The following is a 17,510-nucleotide window of genomic DNA, read 5'->3' on the forward strand; positions in this document are numbered from 1 at the left end:
TTACTGGCCATTTATGTATTTTCTTCTGAGAATTGCCCATTTTCCCACTGGTATTTAATCTATTTTTTACTGGTATTTTAGAGCTCTTTATGAATAAAGATATTATTTTTGTTTTATATATGCTATAGATATTTTTCAGTCTGTGCTGTGTCTTTGGCTTGGTTTTTTAATTTTTATTTTAAAAAGTTCAGTTTTATGTAATGATCTATTAATTTTTTTTCTTTATGGCTTTGTCTGTTTATATGAATAATACAGGCATACCTCAGAGATACTGCAGCTTCAATTCCGGACCACCACAATAAAGCAAATCTTGCAACCATTTTTTGGCTTCACAGTGAATATGAAAGTTTCGTGTACATTGTACTGTAGTCTACTAAGTGTACAACAGTATTATATCTTAAAAAATGTATATATCTTAATTAAAAAATAATGGTGTTGGAAAAACGGCATCAGTAGACTTGCTCAAAACCGGGTGGCCACAAACCTTCAATATGTAAAAAACACAGCATCTGCGAAATGCAATAAAGTGAAGTACTACAAAACAAGTATGTCTGTCGGGCTTTATCTACACTGACATCAGTTATTTATTCATAAATTCTGTTCAGTTTCTATTTTTCTATTTAATTTTATTTATTTTGAATCTATTCTGTCATAAAGTAGGAATATTTACCACCACCCTCCACCACCATCCCCAGTATGGTTGGTTCACTAGCTTTCTCAAGACCATTTATTGAATAATTTATTTTCTCTACATTTTATTGGATATTCTATCTTTATCACAGGCTACATTTTTACACCATATAGGCTCCATTCCAAAATATTTATCTTTTAGAATTTAAAGTTTTTGGCATGGGCACTTATCAGTCACCAGAGAGAAGGTGTATGATAGTTGGCATGGCCTGTGTATGTGAGAATTTAGACAGATGAGGATACTACATAAGATGACCATCTGAGTTACTGGGATCTTGTGCAGTTGAATTTCAATTTTATTTGGGTCTGTCATTAACTCTTAAATTCTTCACAAAGAGTATACCACAATTCAACCTTTGAAGAAAATATGTGTATGTTGCCTGCTACCTGCCAGAAGATACTGTACGTCTCTCAAAATTAGATCATGTACTTTTCAAAGCTACAAGAGGGTAGTATGACCAGTTTATGCGTGGTAGAGAACTACCCCTCAGCAACAGTGGTAAGTCGAAATTCCTGTTGACTTTCAATCATCTGTTAAACAGACGTTCTGAGAGAAACAGCAGACTTAATGTAACTCCTTCATCCCCACCAAAAGCGATTATAAATGTCATGGTTAATAAAAGTGATTTGGGGCTCTACTTGCCACTCTAAAAACACAAAGGTTTTAAGACATTTTGTGAAATCTTTTTCCTTTAGTTGCTTTGCCTGGCATGTAGCAGACAGTCCAAAGTATATACTGTAATGTTCTCTTTAAATGCTGCACTATAGGTTTCCTTTTTCGAAGACTTTATTTCCCTTAAGATCCATTAATGTCCTTTTTGACCATTATTTCCTAAGACCTTTTTTTTGACCCTTTTGCTGAGCTGCCCAGGGCTCCCCATGACGTGTGGTCTCCCTCACTGCAGTGAGCACTAAATCCAACTTATTTAACTGAAGCTGTCTTCCTGGTGGTCTCAGCCTGGAGGGCATTAACAAAATTATAGCACACTCTAAATTAACTGACAAAACATTCTAGGTTAGACAGAAAAGTAATTAAATTACAGTTATTTTATTTTATAAACAGATAAAAGCAAACCAGACAATATACTGTGGTTGGTTAAAAATGATTTTTAACATATTTAAGTGATAATTTCTTCACGTGTATATGCTTATTATTGCAATAAGAAAAGATTTAGAAAGAAGGGATTTTTTTTGGTTTGGTGTTTATTTTAAGGGAATAAATGAACTTGGATTCGTTTTTAACAATTTTATGAAATAAAGGTATGCTCTGATGAGAGTAGAAAATAAATATTCAACATCTATTCACTAACCTAACCAAAGAAATAAAATGTTCATGCTACCTCTAAAGTTAAAGACACCTGGCAAATCTTAATTATGCCACAAAAAATCTAGGGAGTTATGTAAAAGAGCAAAGGCATTTGGGGACTTCTAGAGTCCCACGTGACCAAACAGAAAATGCAAGTCATCAGCTAAAAAACAATATTGATACCAAACACTTACATTTTTATGTGCTAGGCACTATAAACACTTTACATATGTTAAGTCACAGTATCATATTTCCTCTGCACTAACCAATAAATGAACTCTACTCAGCCATTAAAAACCATTGGATTGTGGCTGTTCTCATTTTACGGTTTTAGGCAAATAACTGGAAATACAGCAACATAAGTGTGAGTTCCTAGATGTGGGAATAGATAAAAACAGTTTTCAAGGCCTACAATAGATGTATAGAGGTTAATGGTAGATTTATAGAGGTTAATTTTAAAGTGCATATTAGGAGAACCCTGAAGAAGCCTCAGCCCCAGCAATATCACGCAGAATAACATTTTTACAAATTCGTAAACATTAAATTCATATGGAACAATCTACAAACAAAACAAAACAATAAACTCTTTAAGAGGCATCCAGTCTTTTATAGACTTCTTCAATGAAAGTTAACATGTTTTTCATCTGGGGTGAATTATGGAGAACATCTAAGTCCTTCAGAAGAGCATTCTGGTTTGGAATTAGCATCAGAATTTCTTTCTGTGGGCATGACAATAATTCACTTTTTAAATTTTATTTTTTTGATACATAATTGATATTAACATTAGATTAGCTTCAGGCAGACGGCATAATGATTTGACATTTGTATACACTGCAAAATGATCACCACAGTAAGTCTAGTTAACATCCATCACCAAACACGGTTACAAACGTTTTCTTCCTTGTGATGAGAACTTTTAGATCTACTCTCTTAGCAACTTCCAAATATACAATACAGTATGAACTCTAGTCACCATTCTGTCCATTACGTCCCCATGACTTATTTATAAATAACTGGAAGTGTGTACCTTTTGACCACCTTTACCCATATAATTAGTTTTCAACCTTTCATTATGAACAATGTTATATGTATGTTCTTTAGAGAGAATGGTATAATAAACCTCATATCATCTTCACTCAGCTTCAATGATCATCAGCTCACTGCCATTCTGCTTTGAAATCTATGGTATTGTTTTCCCTCTGCCCATTCCCATTCCTCTCACCCTAGGTAGATTTGAGACAGGAAAATTCTGTTACTTTCTGGGGAAATGTAAAGGCTTTCTACCACTGTAAACACTTACACTATAATACCTATGGGGGTCCTTTGCAAAGGTACGTTAGCAGTGTGCTGTGTACGCCCAAATGGGACACAGTACCGTCTTAGGAAAAGTTGCACGCGCCATTATCAGAAGCACACACAAAAGCAGCTGTCAGGATTTGCTTTCAGAAACCCCTCTTACAGCCAGGACTGCACAAATGTGGACACAGCACTGTCTTAGGAAAAGCTGCACACGCCATTATCAGAAGCACAAACAAAAGCAGCTGTCAGGATCTGCTTCCAGAAACCCATCCTACAGCCATGACTGCACAAATGTGGACACAGCACCGTCTTAGGAAAAGCTGCACACACCATTATCAGAAGCACAAACAAAAGCAGCTGTCAGGATCTGCTTCCAGAAACCCGTCCTACAGCCATGACTGCACAAATGTGGACACAGCACCGTCTTAGGAAAAGCTGCACACGCCATTATCAGAAGCACAAACAAAAGCAGCTGTCAGGATTTGCTTCCAGAAACCCATCTTACAGCCATGATTGCACAAATGTGTAAAGATATATGCGCAAGGGTGTTCCTAGCATTACCTGTACTAGCAAAAATTATTTACTTCCATCATTTTCACAAATTATTACATTATGGCACATCCATACAATGGAATGCTATACCGCTATTGACAAGAATGAGATGTTCAAATTATACTGTCAAATGAGAAAAATAATTTTGCCTTACAGTTTATATCATGGATTTCATTTGTTTAAAAAAAAAGGAATAGCATATAATGTTTTTACATATATACAATTCGTAACTGGTGATGCAGTTAATATGGTAAATTGGTACTTACCTGAAGTATGGGTGCTTTGAGACTCTTCTGGGAAAGTTCAGGAAGAGAGAGTACCTCACTATCTATTTGAAACATCTGAAGTAGAAAAAGAAAGCTCCAGATTATTTCATAAAGCTAGATTATTTCAAAAGGCTGACTTCTCTTATTACACTCAAAAGCTGTCTGGGTAGAATCTAATCATGAAAAATTATATCCAGATTCTAGCGATACTTTGTTTTTAAACAATTACCTGTTTTACCTTCCTTTCCTCTTCTTCTACCTCACTTCTCAGAACATGAACTTTGTTCTTTAGGCTGTGAATATCCCCAGTCATTGACTCTATGGTCTCCACTATTTTATCTGTTTCTTCCTGCATCAGAGAGAGAAAGCTAATGTTTTAAATGAAATATACTATTAAATGAAACCCAAACAGCTATTAATATATACATACATATTTTAAAAACACCTTATATATTGAAACACTTCTGGAAGAAACTGTTAATTTTCATTTTTCTTTCAGAAAACAGACTCCCTAGAAATTGATTTACCAATGGAACAAAGATGTATGTGAAGCTTTCCTCAAAAACTTACCAAAACTGCGGGCATGAGATATCCTGGAAGACCTGTGTGAATCTAGCAGAGCCCAAGGACTGATGGTAATAGGTATAGGAGCATTCCTTAAGCGGTATGTAACAGCAGAGAAACTCTAACTTTAACTTAGGAACATCTGAGTGCTATTTTCATTTGCCAAAAGAAAGAAATGCTGAACATTAGGGCAGAGATAGTAATAGAAAATGAGTGGCAGTTTCCCACCTAAAAAGAAAATATAACTTACGGGGGAAAACAAAGAGAAAATAAGAAATGAATGAAATGAGTATAATGATATCAGGGGTGTATGGCTTGCAGGCCACACATAGAGTTAGCCAGCTTCCAGGTTTCTAAATGGTATTAAATACTGCACTGCTTTCAAATCTAGTCCTAGCAACAGCCAAGGATAGCACTGCCCCTGGGGATCAGGGAACAAGTAAAGAAGCCACACAGAAGTCATACAGAAATAATAACTCTTAAATCCTGTGGAGCGATATGGTTGATACTTACATTTACATCATTCTCCAAATACTGGAAGCCGAATTTTTACCGTCAACTATAGTAATTTTCCTCAGCAAATATATTATGGCTTCTAGTAACCATTAAAAAGGGTACCTGCAGAGGTCTGCAACTGCCCATAGGCTGTTTTTGATCAGTCCAAGAGCTATGAATGGTTTTTACATTTCTAAAGGATGGTTAAAAAACAAAACAAGATTATGCAACAAAGACCATACATGGCTCAAAAAGAGTAAAATGTTTATCACCTGGCCCTTATAGGAATAGTGTGCTAATCCCCGAGTACACAAGACTTTGGGTCTGTGAGCTACACTTATTAGACCAAATAAGGTCACATTCTTGGGTTCCAGGCATTAGGACTTAGACATATCTTTTGGTGGGCCACCATCAACACACTACAGAAGGGAATGAATAATAGCACTGAATGAAGGAAAGGGTTAATGTAACAAGAACTAAAATTTTTCAGTATAATTAAAAAAATTATTTTTGTTCCATTGCTTTGGTTATCTTCTTTGGGTATTCATACCATATCCATGCTGTGTCTTTTTTGCCAAACTTTTATATTTGTCACTTTTTCTCAATACCTTAAAAAAATGTCATTCTTTTTGAGTCTTAAAATTTTCTCCTTACTTTACCTTTCATTTAAGTATTATTCGTTCTGTTCATTTGCTTATTGCTCCTTCTAACTTAGTCTGCATTACTAAAAGTTTTTTTCTTTTAGCTCTAATTCTTTCCTGAGTTCCATAACTTCATTTTTTAGTATTTCTAATATTTATGACTTTTTTCATACCTTCTATTCTTTTTCTAAATTTCTTTCGGTTCACTTGGGAAATTAGGTTAGCATTCATCTGTTTTGTGAACACATATTTTTGGCATGCTTTTGTTGTCTGTAAAAATGTTACTTTTTGTCCTTCTTCTAATATTTTCTTATGTTAACTCTGGTTGTGAGATCCAGAGAGATTAAAAACTATGCCCCAGGGCTTCCCTGGTGGTGCAGTGGTTAAGAATCTGCCTGCCAATGCAGGGGACATGGGTTCCAGCCCTGGTCTGGGAAGATCCCACATGCTGCGGAGCAACTAAGCCCGTGTGCCACAACTAATGAGCCTGTGCTCTAGAGCCTGCGAGCCACAACTACTGAGCCCGCATGCCACAACTACTGAAGCCTGCACACGTAGAGTCCATGCTCGGCAACAAAAGAAGCCACCACAATGAAAAGCCTGCGCACTGCAACAAAGAGTAGCCCCCGCTCACTGCAACTAGAGAAAGCCGGCGCACAGCAACGAAGACCCAAGGCAGCCAAAAGTAAAAAATTAATTAATTAATTAATTAAATGAATTTAAAAAAAAAAAAAAAAAAAACACAACTATGTCCCAGCAGGTCCTATACCATTTTCTCGGTATCTCTAAAAGACTTTGTTCACCACTGCCTTTCCCTAGAACCAGCAGTGAGAGTTCAATGAATGTGTCCTTGTTACATGAACACAACTTCTCTTACTGGTAACTGATACAGGTTTTGGAAAGTCATCACCAGCAGTAACTCTAGGCTGCAGTGCGAAAAAACCATTCTAAGTAAGGCACGTTAGAGAAAACTAATAGACACAGATAAAACAAACTACAAACTCCTAGTTCAAAGACTCTTATGCCAATGAAGAACTCTTATGCCCAAAACGCCAACAGTGCTTCAACTGAGTAACTGACTGTCAAGCAAACATTAGACTGTTGTGATGTTATAAGAAATATACATTTGATTTTCATCCCTGATTCCTGGCACAGAGCTTCCAAATCCTTGGCATTTTATGAATGACTGAAGTGGGAGGAGCACTTTTTGTGATTCATAATAAGCCCCTTTCAACCATACCTGAATTTATGCTAATGAATAACTCATAGAGGAATGGAGGCTGGTTACCAGAGCAACTAAAATCCTGTGATCAGAGGGTTGGAACTTTCAGCCTGGATCCTTGATCTCTGAGAAGGGGAGAGGGCCTGGAGATTTAGTTAATAATAGATATGCCTACATGCTGAGGCTTCCATAAAAACTCTAAATTACTGGATTCAGACAGCTTCTAGGTTGGTGAACACATGGAGGTGCTTGAACAGGCATGGGAGTTCCGTGTCCCTTCCCATATACCTTGTCCTACGCATCTCTTCCCTCTGGCTGTTCCTGAGTTGTATCCTTGATAATAAACCTGTAATAGTAAATTAAGTGCTTTCCTGAGTTCTGTGAGCTGTTCTAGCAAATTATCAAACCGGAGGAGGAGGTCATGGGAAACCCTGATTTATACTTGGTTGGTCAGAAGTACAGGAGGCTTGGCCTTGCACTGGCACCTGAAGTGGGGGCAGTTCTGTGGGACTGAGCCCTTAACCTGTGGGGTGTGTGCTAACTCCGGGTAGTTAGTGTTAGAATTGAATTAAATTGTAGGACACCCAGTTGGTTTCCACAGAGAATTGGAGAACTGCTTGGTATGAAAACCCCATAAATTTGGTGTCAGAAGTGTTGCGAGTATAGAAAAACAGTTTTTTCCATTTAAGTCTATTTATGCTTTTGGCACACAGAGATCCAGTTTTAGGTGTAAAAGAGAAATGCCACCCAGTGTTACAAAAATCACACTATCATTTACTGTCTCTGATTAAAGGCTATTTATTCTCTCTGATTTAGTACTTTATGCAAATATTAAATGTTAAAATAACATTTACCATTATTATACTTTAAAACATTTTAAAATAACCTTTAAAAAAAGTCAAGCTCATAGAATCATAGAGTACAAAAGTGGTTGCCAGGTGCTGGGGGGCGTGGGGGAAATAGGGAGAAGTTGGTAAAGGATACAAACTTGCAGCTAAAATGAATAAGGTTTGCAGATCTAATGTAAAACATGGTGACTATAACTGATATTACATAATTGAAATCTGTATTATATAATTGAAAGAGAGTAGAACTTAAATGGTCTTACCAAAAAAAAAAAAAAGTGAGATGACAAGGGAAATTAACTAGATGGGGGGAATCCTTTCACAATGTATAGTTATATTAAATAACCATGATGTACACTTTAAATATCTTACAATTTTGTCAATTATATCTCAGACAAAGCTGAAATTTAAAAAATAACCTATATTAATGTTATCCAACTGTTCATTAAGTGGGGGAGCTAGTGTCAGTAATGAAAATATACTCTTGCAAAGTAGTAACATTGGGATGAAAGTTAAATACAATCTCATACAATGAAGAAAGTGAGGCAACCACTAAAAAATACCACTCTATAAATTTACAGTATATGTAGAGCTGTTGCTCACAAATAAATCCTTCCATTGTTATTCTCAATCATATGGAAAATCTGGAATGACCTATTTGTGAATGGTGAGCTATTAGAAATCGTTAGGGATGCATTCCTTGCTTAAACTACCACCACCTTGTATTTACTAACAAAGGTTAACAAACTTATTGATTTACAAAGTTGAATTGCTAACAAAGACCATATCTACAAACTACTTCAAAATGGCAAATGGATATATGGTCCAATCTGTTTTGGTTTTAATAATTATTTAATAAGCCCCCAAGGTTGCTTTTCTTAATTGTTCAAGTATCCACTAATTAAAAGCCTGCAGTTTATCATGACAGCTAATATTATCTCCCACTATCTTCTACAGAATAATGATTAAGAATCACTTGCCGTGAATTCGGACTAATAGGTTTGCATCATAACTGTGAGCACTCTGTCTAAGGTTCAGCTAGAAGTGCCAATATGTCTCTTTTTCACACTTGTAAAATGTGAAATATAGCACAGGTCTCTTTAAGTCATTAAAGGCTATAACTGTAAAGTGCTTAGAACAGTGATTAGAACATAGAAGGCCCTCATTACATGTTATCTATAATGATTATAACAACAGTAATGATGATGATTGTGTTCTTCTTGCCAATAAAGTAGCATATACAGGACAGAAAAACTAATATAATGTGTTTTGAAATGCTACAGCATTTAGTGATGAATTCCTATAATCTGATATTTAAAGTCTGATGATCAAAATAATACTGCTACTTAATTACAAATATATTAGAAATAGTCTTAACTTTAGAGGCCCAAAGTTCAGGCAAAGTTTTTGCTTTGTTAAAATAAAAAGTTAATGAAAAACCTGGTCCAAGATCTAGTATTTGTTATTAGAAGAATATCATGACAATTTAAAAAACTTTTTGGTCTTTTCCCCCTTCCCCTCTAAAGATGAACTCCCTGTTCAAACTTCATACCTGCAATAATGCCAGACCCTCTTCATTAGCTCTGTGCTGTGCCCTTTCCATTTTCAGTAGACTTGACACATGAGTTAAATCTTGCTGCTTTTGGGGAGGGACTTTCAGGGTTTCACACAGTTGTAGCAATCTTACGGATAGAATAAAAACATAACTTTATTTTTGAGTACCATTAGTATCATTTTTGTTTTTTTGTTTTGAAATACTGTCATCCTCTTTTTTCTTCCCTCATATTCCCAAGGGCTGTAATGTTCTTTTTTTTTTTTTAAATAAATTTATTTATTCTATTTATTTATTTTTGGCTGCGTTGGGTCTTCACTGCTGCACGCCGGCTTTCTCTAGTTGTGGTGAGCAGGGGCTTCTTTTGTTGCGGAGCACTGGCTCTAGGCACGCAGGCTCTAGAGCGCAGGCTCAGTAGTTGTGGCACACGGGCTTAGTTGCTCCGCAGCATGTGGGATCTTCCCGGACCAGGGATTGAACCCGTGTCCCCTGCATTGGCAGGCAGATTCTTAACCACTGCGCCACCAGGGAAGCCCTGTAATGTTCTTTTATTAACAGTGGCTAATCTGAGCAATAAGTCGCCCCCCCAAATCCCTGACAAATCATCATTTAACCTTTCAATTATATTTCAATCATTTTTTAATTGCATAACTGTATTACCTTTTCTTTAGGAAGTTCATATGATATTGAATTTTTTCATTTCCTCTAACACTGTTACTCAAAATTGCTCTAGAAGAGAAAAAATAGGGTTTGAATAAATATTAGTTTGAAACATAACTAGTATAATCTGTTTACTTTTTCTCTCTGATTTCTTTCAAGTACCCCTTTTTACTAGCCAGGCAGAATCAATCACTTTTTCTTTTATGTTAAATACATTTAAAGCAGAGGAATAATCTAAGTTCTTTTTATCACATTATATTGTTGTAATTAATTTATAGGTCTGACTCTTCTAATAGATTTCAGCTCCTTGATGGCAGAATCCTGTCTCTATATTCCTTTTAGCATGTTAGCTGCCACATAAAGTATCAATTTGAGCTAACTTCTTCCTAAAGTATCCCTCACCAGAAAAAGTTGTAGATAGCAGATCAAGCAAAGATTTCAATTTTATTCCACTGATGAAATTCCAAGTTTCTGAAATGAATAAAGACATTTTTGCTGAATGCTAAGGCCATCAAAAGACATTAAATGAATCTTCTTGCAAAAGAGAAAAACACCCTATCACCATAAAGTAGATAATAATATTTAAAAGGATACTGTCTATAGGAAACATATAAGCAGAAATAGAAAGAGTGAAATGGAAAAAAATTTCATACTCACATTATTACTGATTCCATCATAGTTTGCAAATGTTCCCTGCTACTCTTCGAAAGAGGTTGCCAGGTTTTTCTCTTGTGGGCTGCGATCTTTACCTGTTTTAGATTAGTATGTTTTGCTTGTCCTGTCACCGGTGAAAGAAGAGACTGTTTTTTCTAGAAGTTTGTATGATTTTACTTAAAAAGTGATTCAAATATAAATTTATCTAAAAGAGCTAATGGAATTATCAGAACCAATATTATGAAGCTGTATAAACTATTTAATTTCCTTTTTATTGCATAGCCATAAAAGGCCAGGTGTTGAATATGAATATACTATTGTTATGTTAACTAAAATACTATTAAGTGATATCGCGGATACAAACTCAAGACAATCTTAAATAAAGAACCAAGCTACAACTATTAGGATTCAACATAAAAGTCTGGTTCTCAGAAATGACCTGAATTAAAGGGCTTCTTTGAGAAGACTAGAAAATGATTTCTGCCAAATATTGGATGGCAACAGAAACAAAGGAGATTAACCAAACCACAAACAGATAATCAGTGTCTACAGGTTGTTGATATTATTCTACTTATAAGAAATAAACAAAGGAGGTACACTATTGGCTCACATGAAGATTAGTTTTGGAGAGAAGGGACATTAAATAATTACATTTCAAGTATGCAAAGCATTACAAAAGAAAAAGTCCAGTGCACTATGGAAGTATAAAACCGGAGGACCTAACTTGGTCTTGGGTGAGGAGAGGTAGAAAATTCTTCCATGCCGAAGTGATGTTTAAGTAAAGATGACTATTCCAAACTAATTTACTCCAGACAAACTTAGTGGTTCCAATCTAATCTAAATAGTGGTGGCAAAACAGAAGCATATTTGTCTCAAAGAGAAGTCAGTAGGTATGTCTGTATATCACAAATCAGTAATAATTCAGACTGTGGTACACTTTGAATTTCTCTTGCTCCTTTCAACTTAGAGCCCTACACAGTATTTTGCTACAGGTGGTAAGTAAAATTTCAGTTGACCAAAAGAACTGACCAACCAGTACTGCTTATTCTTGCAAAAATAAGAATGTAATTGTTTATTACTGTCTTTTGCTTATGCACAACTCATAAACAAGATGCTGAGAATTTTTTTCATAAATATAGATAGCTTGGGAAAGATAGGTTAAACAAGACATAGAACAGGAATACCTTCAGAAGACAGATGTTTTGGACGACTTTTATTTTTTTTCGCTGTGTTTCTAACCTAGAGGGAAAAACACATGTGCATGCATAAAGAATTAAACATTAGATGAAAAGATACTGCTATTGCAATAGATTCGTCATGTATGTTGGAGAGAATTCATATACCTTCTGGCAAGACAGAAAAAAAGTATATTGCTACTTCTACAGAAAAAGGATGTGTATTTATCACAAGCAGAGGATATACTAAAGCAACTCCTGAACAATGGTGATAAAGTATAATAGAATTGCATATGGTGTCAAAGAATGTTTTAAAGAAATCATACTCATCTTGCCTGTGAAATAGTGTTATATACTTTTCCTGAAAAACAAATATAGGCATTGTCTAATACAGGGTAAATAGAGAAAAAATGTTGATTATTTCTTTTATGGTAGGAAGAAGCTAATTCCTCCCAAACTAATTTTTCTCTATGTTAATAAAAATCTCCTCCACCAACTGACAAGATTCTCTTGTCTTTTAACATATGAATGCCATAGAATCTGTATACTACATTCCCAGTCTTCCTATTTAAACACCTTAGCAATGCCCCATCGCACTTCTTCCCTAAAGAATTCTCTGATCAATATCTTTAGAAATTGAGGGAAACAATTTTTATGTGAGAACTTTTACAACCCATGTTGCAACAGCTCCCATATAACAATATATGTGGAATATGAATTACTATAATTTGTAGTAAAGCTGACCTTTAGTCTTCACATACTCCTTTACATAGAACAGATGATATTTCTCATCAGAGTCCTGAATGATAAACTTGATATTTCATTACCTCTTTCTCTGATAACTCCGCTTCTTCATTATCAATTTTTCTTTTTGGATTTCTTTTTAAATGTTGAGACCTTTTCTTAGAAGGATTTGCTTTGCTAGACATCTTGATGTAAACAGAACAACTACAACAGTGCTTCAAAATGTCTGTAAAGATGAAAAGAACACTAAAGACTTGTTTTATTTAAAACATTTTGTTAAAAAGACTACCTATAAATATTCCAAATTTGCCTTTAAAAAAAATCATACAGAAAGTTTGGGGATAGTATTGTGTGTTTTTAAAACATTTAAATATATTTTAAAACAAATAACATTGGTTCTCATTAAAGTAAAGATACCTAATTCAATTTCATTCCTAAAAATTTCTTCCATTTGTATAGCAATAAAAAATCTTATATAAAAACACTTTTACACCTCTTACTTTATACTCCCCCATACAATAACGTTATCTCTATATTTAAATCCAAGAAAATGGAAATATATAATGCTAAATTGTTTTACTCTGGTCACAGATAATGTCAACTCAAAGAATAACATTCAGGCCTTCTTATTTTAGGCTTAATGGATTTATCATTCAACTTAACGTCAAAGATGGGAGACGATCATTTTTAGGATTATACCATGAATCTACGTTGTAGAAATTCATGTGGTAAATTCACTCATAAGGAACTAAGAATTAAAAAGTTAAGCTTTAACTTTTATTGGGTTATGTGCATTTTAACAAAAGCACAGAAGTATACTGATTACTCTGTCTTCTCACACATTACAAAACAGGCACCGGAGTGGGGATGAGAATGTCAATGACAAAATTTAGAATAATTCCTTTTCCTCATTTAATAGTTCTTTATCACCAAACTCATTTCTGCTAAAAGAAACAGAGGGATAAAATATATATTCCTGCACTAGATCATAAAGAGCAGATAGCTAAGAAATTACGTACACGTTTGGTACAGTACACGTGAACACAAACCCACATACACACTCACACACACAAGTATGTGTGGTGTGTACATTACATATACATATTTTTCTAGACATATATAGTTAGATAAATAGATAAACCAGTCACCATTCCTTTTCTAAAAATTCAGAGTTTATCACATTACTACAATTTAAATATACACGCAGATTTAGAGACAGACAATAAAGTGGGTACTCTGGATAAATCTATTCTCTCAAATTTTAGAAGGAAAAGTTCAAGCTTTTCTTTTTCCCATAAGACAAAAAAATAGTGGGAAAGAAAGAATTAACTGAAAGATCACAAACCATACTTGGAGACTACATGTCAGATCAGTTACAAAAAGCAGTGGAAGCTGAAATACACTTTACCCTGCTTTTGAACAATGTGGCACCTTATTCTACACCCAGTCTCCTCTGTTGCATTCCTAAAATGTCAAATTCTCTCAACTTGACATCCATGCCATATACTTCTCGTACTTAAAAACCAATCCATATGAGAGTTTTGCTCGTGGACCTCTCCTGGAAGGACTGCCATGTACAGTACAGTTTTTCACTGAAGAAGAGCATCCAGGTGAGAGAACAATTGAAGGCTGAGATTTAGTCCTCATTCCATTTAGGAGACTAAAAATGGTGCAAATTCCTTCTCACTCTTGTTATTGAGAGGTGAAGTATATGTCCCCTTGTCTTAAATCTTACAGACTGTGCAGCGGTTTGAGCAGTAGAATATGGTGGAAATGATTCTGTACCAGTTTCCTGGCCCAAATATGAAGAGGCTAGCAGCTGCAACTTCCCCTTGCTTGGAATATTTGCTCTTGAAACCCAGCTAGCACTCTATGAGGAAGGCCAACACGGAGAGGAACTAAAGACCCAGGCAAAAGCCCCAGATGAACTCCCAACCAATAGCTAACACCAACGATTGCCAGCCTCGCGCATGTACCTGAGCCAATACACTGCAGCTGACACTGCGTGGAAAAGTTATAAGTCAACCCAAGTTGTTTCCAATCACAAACTTTGGAACAAGATAGGTAATTTTTTTTAATTAAAAAAGAAAAATCCTTCCGTAATACCTACCTCATAACATCCAAACTCTTTACCATGACATTTATAGTCCTTAACAATCTAGACATGCCAAGCTTTCCATACGTCTCTCCCACTACTCCTCAACTGCATCTCCCTCTCCAGATAGACTGGATTTCCGGAACACACTGTGAGTAGTGCGCATACTCCACCGGAGCTGCTCTCTCCTGTCTGTGCCCAACCTCCTCTCCGATCATGAGCCACCTGCACCTGAACGCCTTCCTAACTACTCCACCTCAACGCTCTCTAAAAGTCTGTGGGCTCTTACACTCTCTTTCATTTGGCACTTATTTATAGTTTGGTTTTGTTCATTGTTTTTCTTGATATTCTTTATTCAGTAACATGTAATTCAGTGCTACTCCAAATTTGATTTACAAACTGGTTGTTACAGTCTTTTAAAGTATAGACATTAAAAGTATTCATTTAGAAACTTTATTTATTTATTTTATTTTTTTTGTACTCGGGCCTCTCACTGCTGTGGCCTCTCCCGTTGTGGAGCACAGGCTCCGGACGCGCGGGCTCAGTGGACATGGCTCAAAGGGTCCAGCCGCTCCGTGGCATGTGAGGTCTTCCCGGACAGGGGCACGAACCCATGTCCCCTGCATCGGCAGGCGGACTCTCAACCACTGTGCCACCAGGGAAGCCCCATTTAGAAACTTTTATGGCAATTTGACAACAATTTTATGTACGTTAGATCTGGCCAAAAAAGAACTGGCTTATTTTTTTCTTTTTGTTAAATTTTTCTAATAATTCATTAAAAAAGACTTTCTTTTTAAGAGAAGTTTTACGTTTACAGAAAAATTCAGCAGAAAGTACAAAATTCGAGCATACCCCCCCTTCCCTACTATCAACATCCCATACCAGAGCAGTGCATTTGCCACAGTCCATGAACCGACACTGACACATCCTATCACCCAAAGTCTATGGTTTACATTGGGGCTCATTCTTGGTGTTGTACATTCCATGGGTTTGGCTAGTATTCAGTTTTAAAATTGTGTTTTACAAAAGTATCAGTTGTGACTGATTAAAAATTAAAAAAAAAAAAACACCTAAAATTGGTCCTTTACCACAGACAGTCTGAAAAGCTCTATTTTCGTTGATACCTACTTGAGGTAATTAGCCATAGTGCAGAAAGTTCCTCCACCTCAGCACTATTAACATTTTGCATGGGATAGTTCTTTGTTATGGGGGCTGCCCTGGGCACTGTGGGATGTTTAGCTACATTCTTGATCTCTACCCACTAGAGGCCAGGAGCCTCTCCCACTCCTCCAAGTTGTGACAACCAAAATTGTCTCCAGACGTTATCAAATATCCGCTGGTGCAAAACTGCCCGAGGTTGAGAACCACTGCCAAGAGCCAGCCAGGGATGAGGACAAATTGCCCAGGTTCCAAATCCCAGCTCTGGGGATCCCAATCCCCAATCTGGGATTGGGGACCCCAATCCCAGGCTTGGGGAACTAAATTTGCTCACTTTCCCCACGGCTAAAAGTATCAACATCAAAGGCTTTTGTAAAGCTAAAATTTTGTACAGAACACATAAAGTGTCTAGAACTTGGGACATAGTAAGAACTCAATAAATAAAATAATCTACTGTTACTATTGGGCTAGTTGTAGCAATATACAAAAAGGAAGAGTAAACTTTGGCCTGTTTTGGATCCGCAGGAAACCACAGGCTAGTGGTAGTAGCTAGAGACATATGAAAACAATTCCTATGTATATTCAATTATACACAACGCGACAAATGTTACGAGACAAATGAGTGAATATCTCAAACTGGTGTGGGTATTGGGGGGGACATACAGAATTCAGAGAAAAAAGTAATATTTGAATTACATTTTGAAATATTTAGCCAGAAAGAAGGGGAGTAAAGCATTTGAGAGAAAAAAAGCCCGTTGGCAGGACACTTCAAAAGAAACTGGTCAAAAGGAAAAAAAAAAAAAAAAAGAAACCGGTCTGTTCAGGGACAGAAAAAATTCAGAGAGGCTTTGACGTGTACGGGAGGAATGGGCAGAAAAAAAGACTGGAACTGTAGTTTGCAGCCAGACTATATACTGCAGTAAAGAATGTATTCTTTACTCTGTAGGAAACAGGGAAGTATTCTAGATTGTCTTGTTTTCTTTGCCAGCGTGCTGAAACTCGTGGAAGCCACCAAGCTAAACCTCTGTATGGGCACAAAAGGTGAGCACGACGTCTGGCAAAACTGCAAATACGCAATGTTTACCCCTTGACAAACGAGGCCTCGGGGTAGCGACGCTGCCGACGCAGCTTCCTTAAGGCTCAAAGGCACTCATACTAAGGCTGCACTTCGCCCCACTACTGACTGCGGGAGAGGTTAAGGAGGGAGAACAAGGATTACGATGATTCGGGGAAAGGAGGGAGGAACCATGAGTGGCTTCATTCCCTCCTTGCGAATCAAATACCACTTTTTCAATCGCTGGCTCCGAAGGGCACACCTGTACGGATCTCCCTGCTCTTTGAAAACCACCTCAAGCTCCTCAAACACGAGTCGCGGAGTTTGCCACCAACGCGCCGGACACAAAACTCATCCCCAAACTGGAGCCACCGTCAGGGAAAGCGCTTTCACTACTCACCAAAGACGCCTCTTGAATCCTTCCAGGTGCGGCGCTCAGAGGAACTCGCGCCCAAACCTTCCAAAGCCACGGAGACCCGGAAGTGAACCCGTAGAAACCGGAAACACTTGTGGAGAAAGGCGGGGATCTAGCCACGCC

The 17,510-nt window shown here is 36.7% G+C and overlaps 1 protein-coding gene across 2 annotated transcripts; it reads right to left on the reverse strand.

Annotated features, from left to right (window-relative positions):
• Positions 1-1,788: 1,788 nt before the first annotated feature.
• On the reverse strand, positions 1,789-17,450 carry CENPQ (centromere protein Q). 2 transcript variants are annotated; one of them, XM_060111060.1, is made up of 9 exons: positions 17,373-17,450; positions 12,749-12,891; positions 11,931-11,985; positions 10,750-10,870; positions 10,093-10,161; positions 9,433-9,562; positions 4,352-4,462; positions 4,114-4,188; positions 1,789-2,715 (listed from the first exon to the last, which is right to left on the reverse strand). In XM_060111060.1, the coding sequence occupies exons 2-9, from the start codon at positions 12,848-12,850 to the stop codon at positions 2,584-2,586; spliced, it is 795 nt and encodes a 264-aa protein (XP_059967043.1). In that variant the 5' UTR covers positions 12,851-12,891; positions 17,373-17,450; the 3' UTR covers positions 1,789-2,583. The 2 variants fall into 2 exon arrangements, with proteins under 2 accessions (XP_059967043.1, XP_059967042.1); XM_060111059.1 differs by having other exon boundaries at positions 1,794-2,715; positions 4,343-4,462.
• Positions 17,451-17,510: the final 60 nt, after the last annotated feature.

The sequence above is a fragment of the Mesoplodon densirostris genome, chromosome 10 (genome assembly GCF_025265405.1).
Source record: "Mesoplodon densirostris isolate mMesDen1 chromosome 10, mMesDen1 primary haplotype, whole genome shotgun sequence".
NCBI lineage: Eukaryota > Metazoa > Chordata > Mammalia > Artiodactyla > Ziphiidae > Mesoplodon > Mesoplodon densirostris.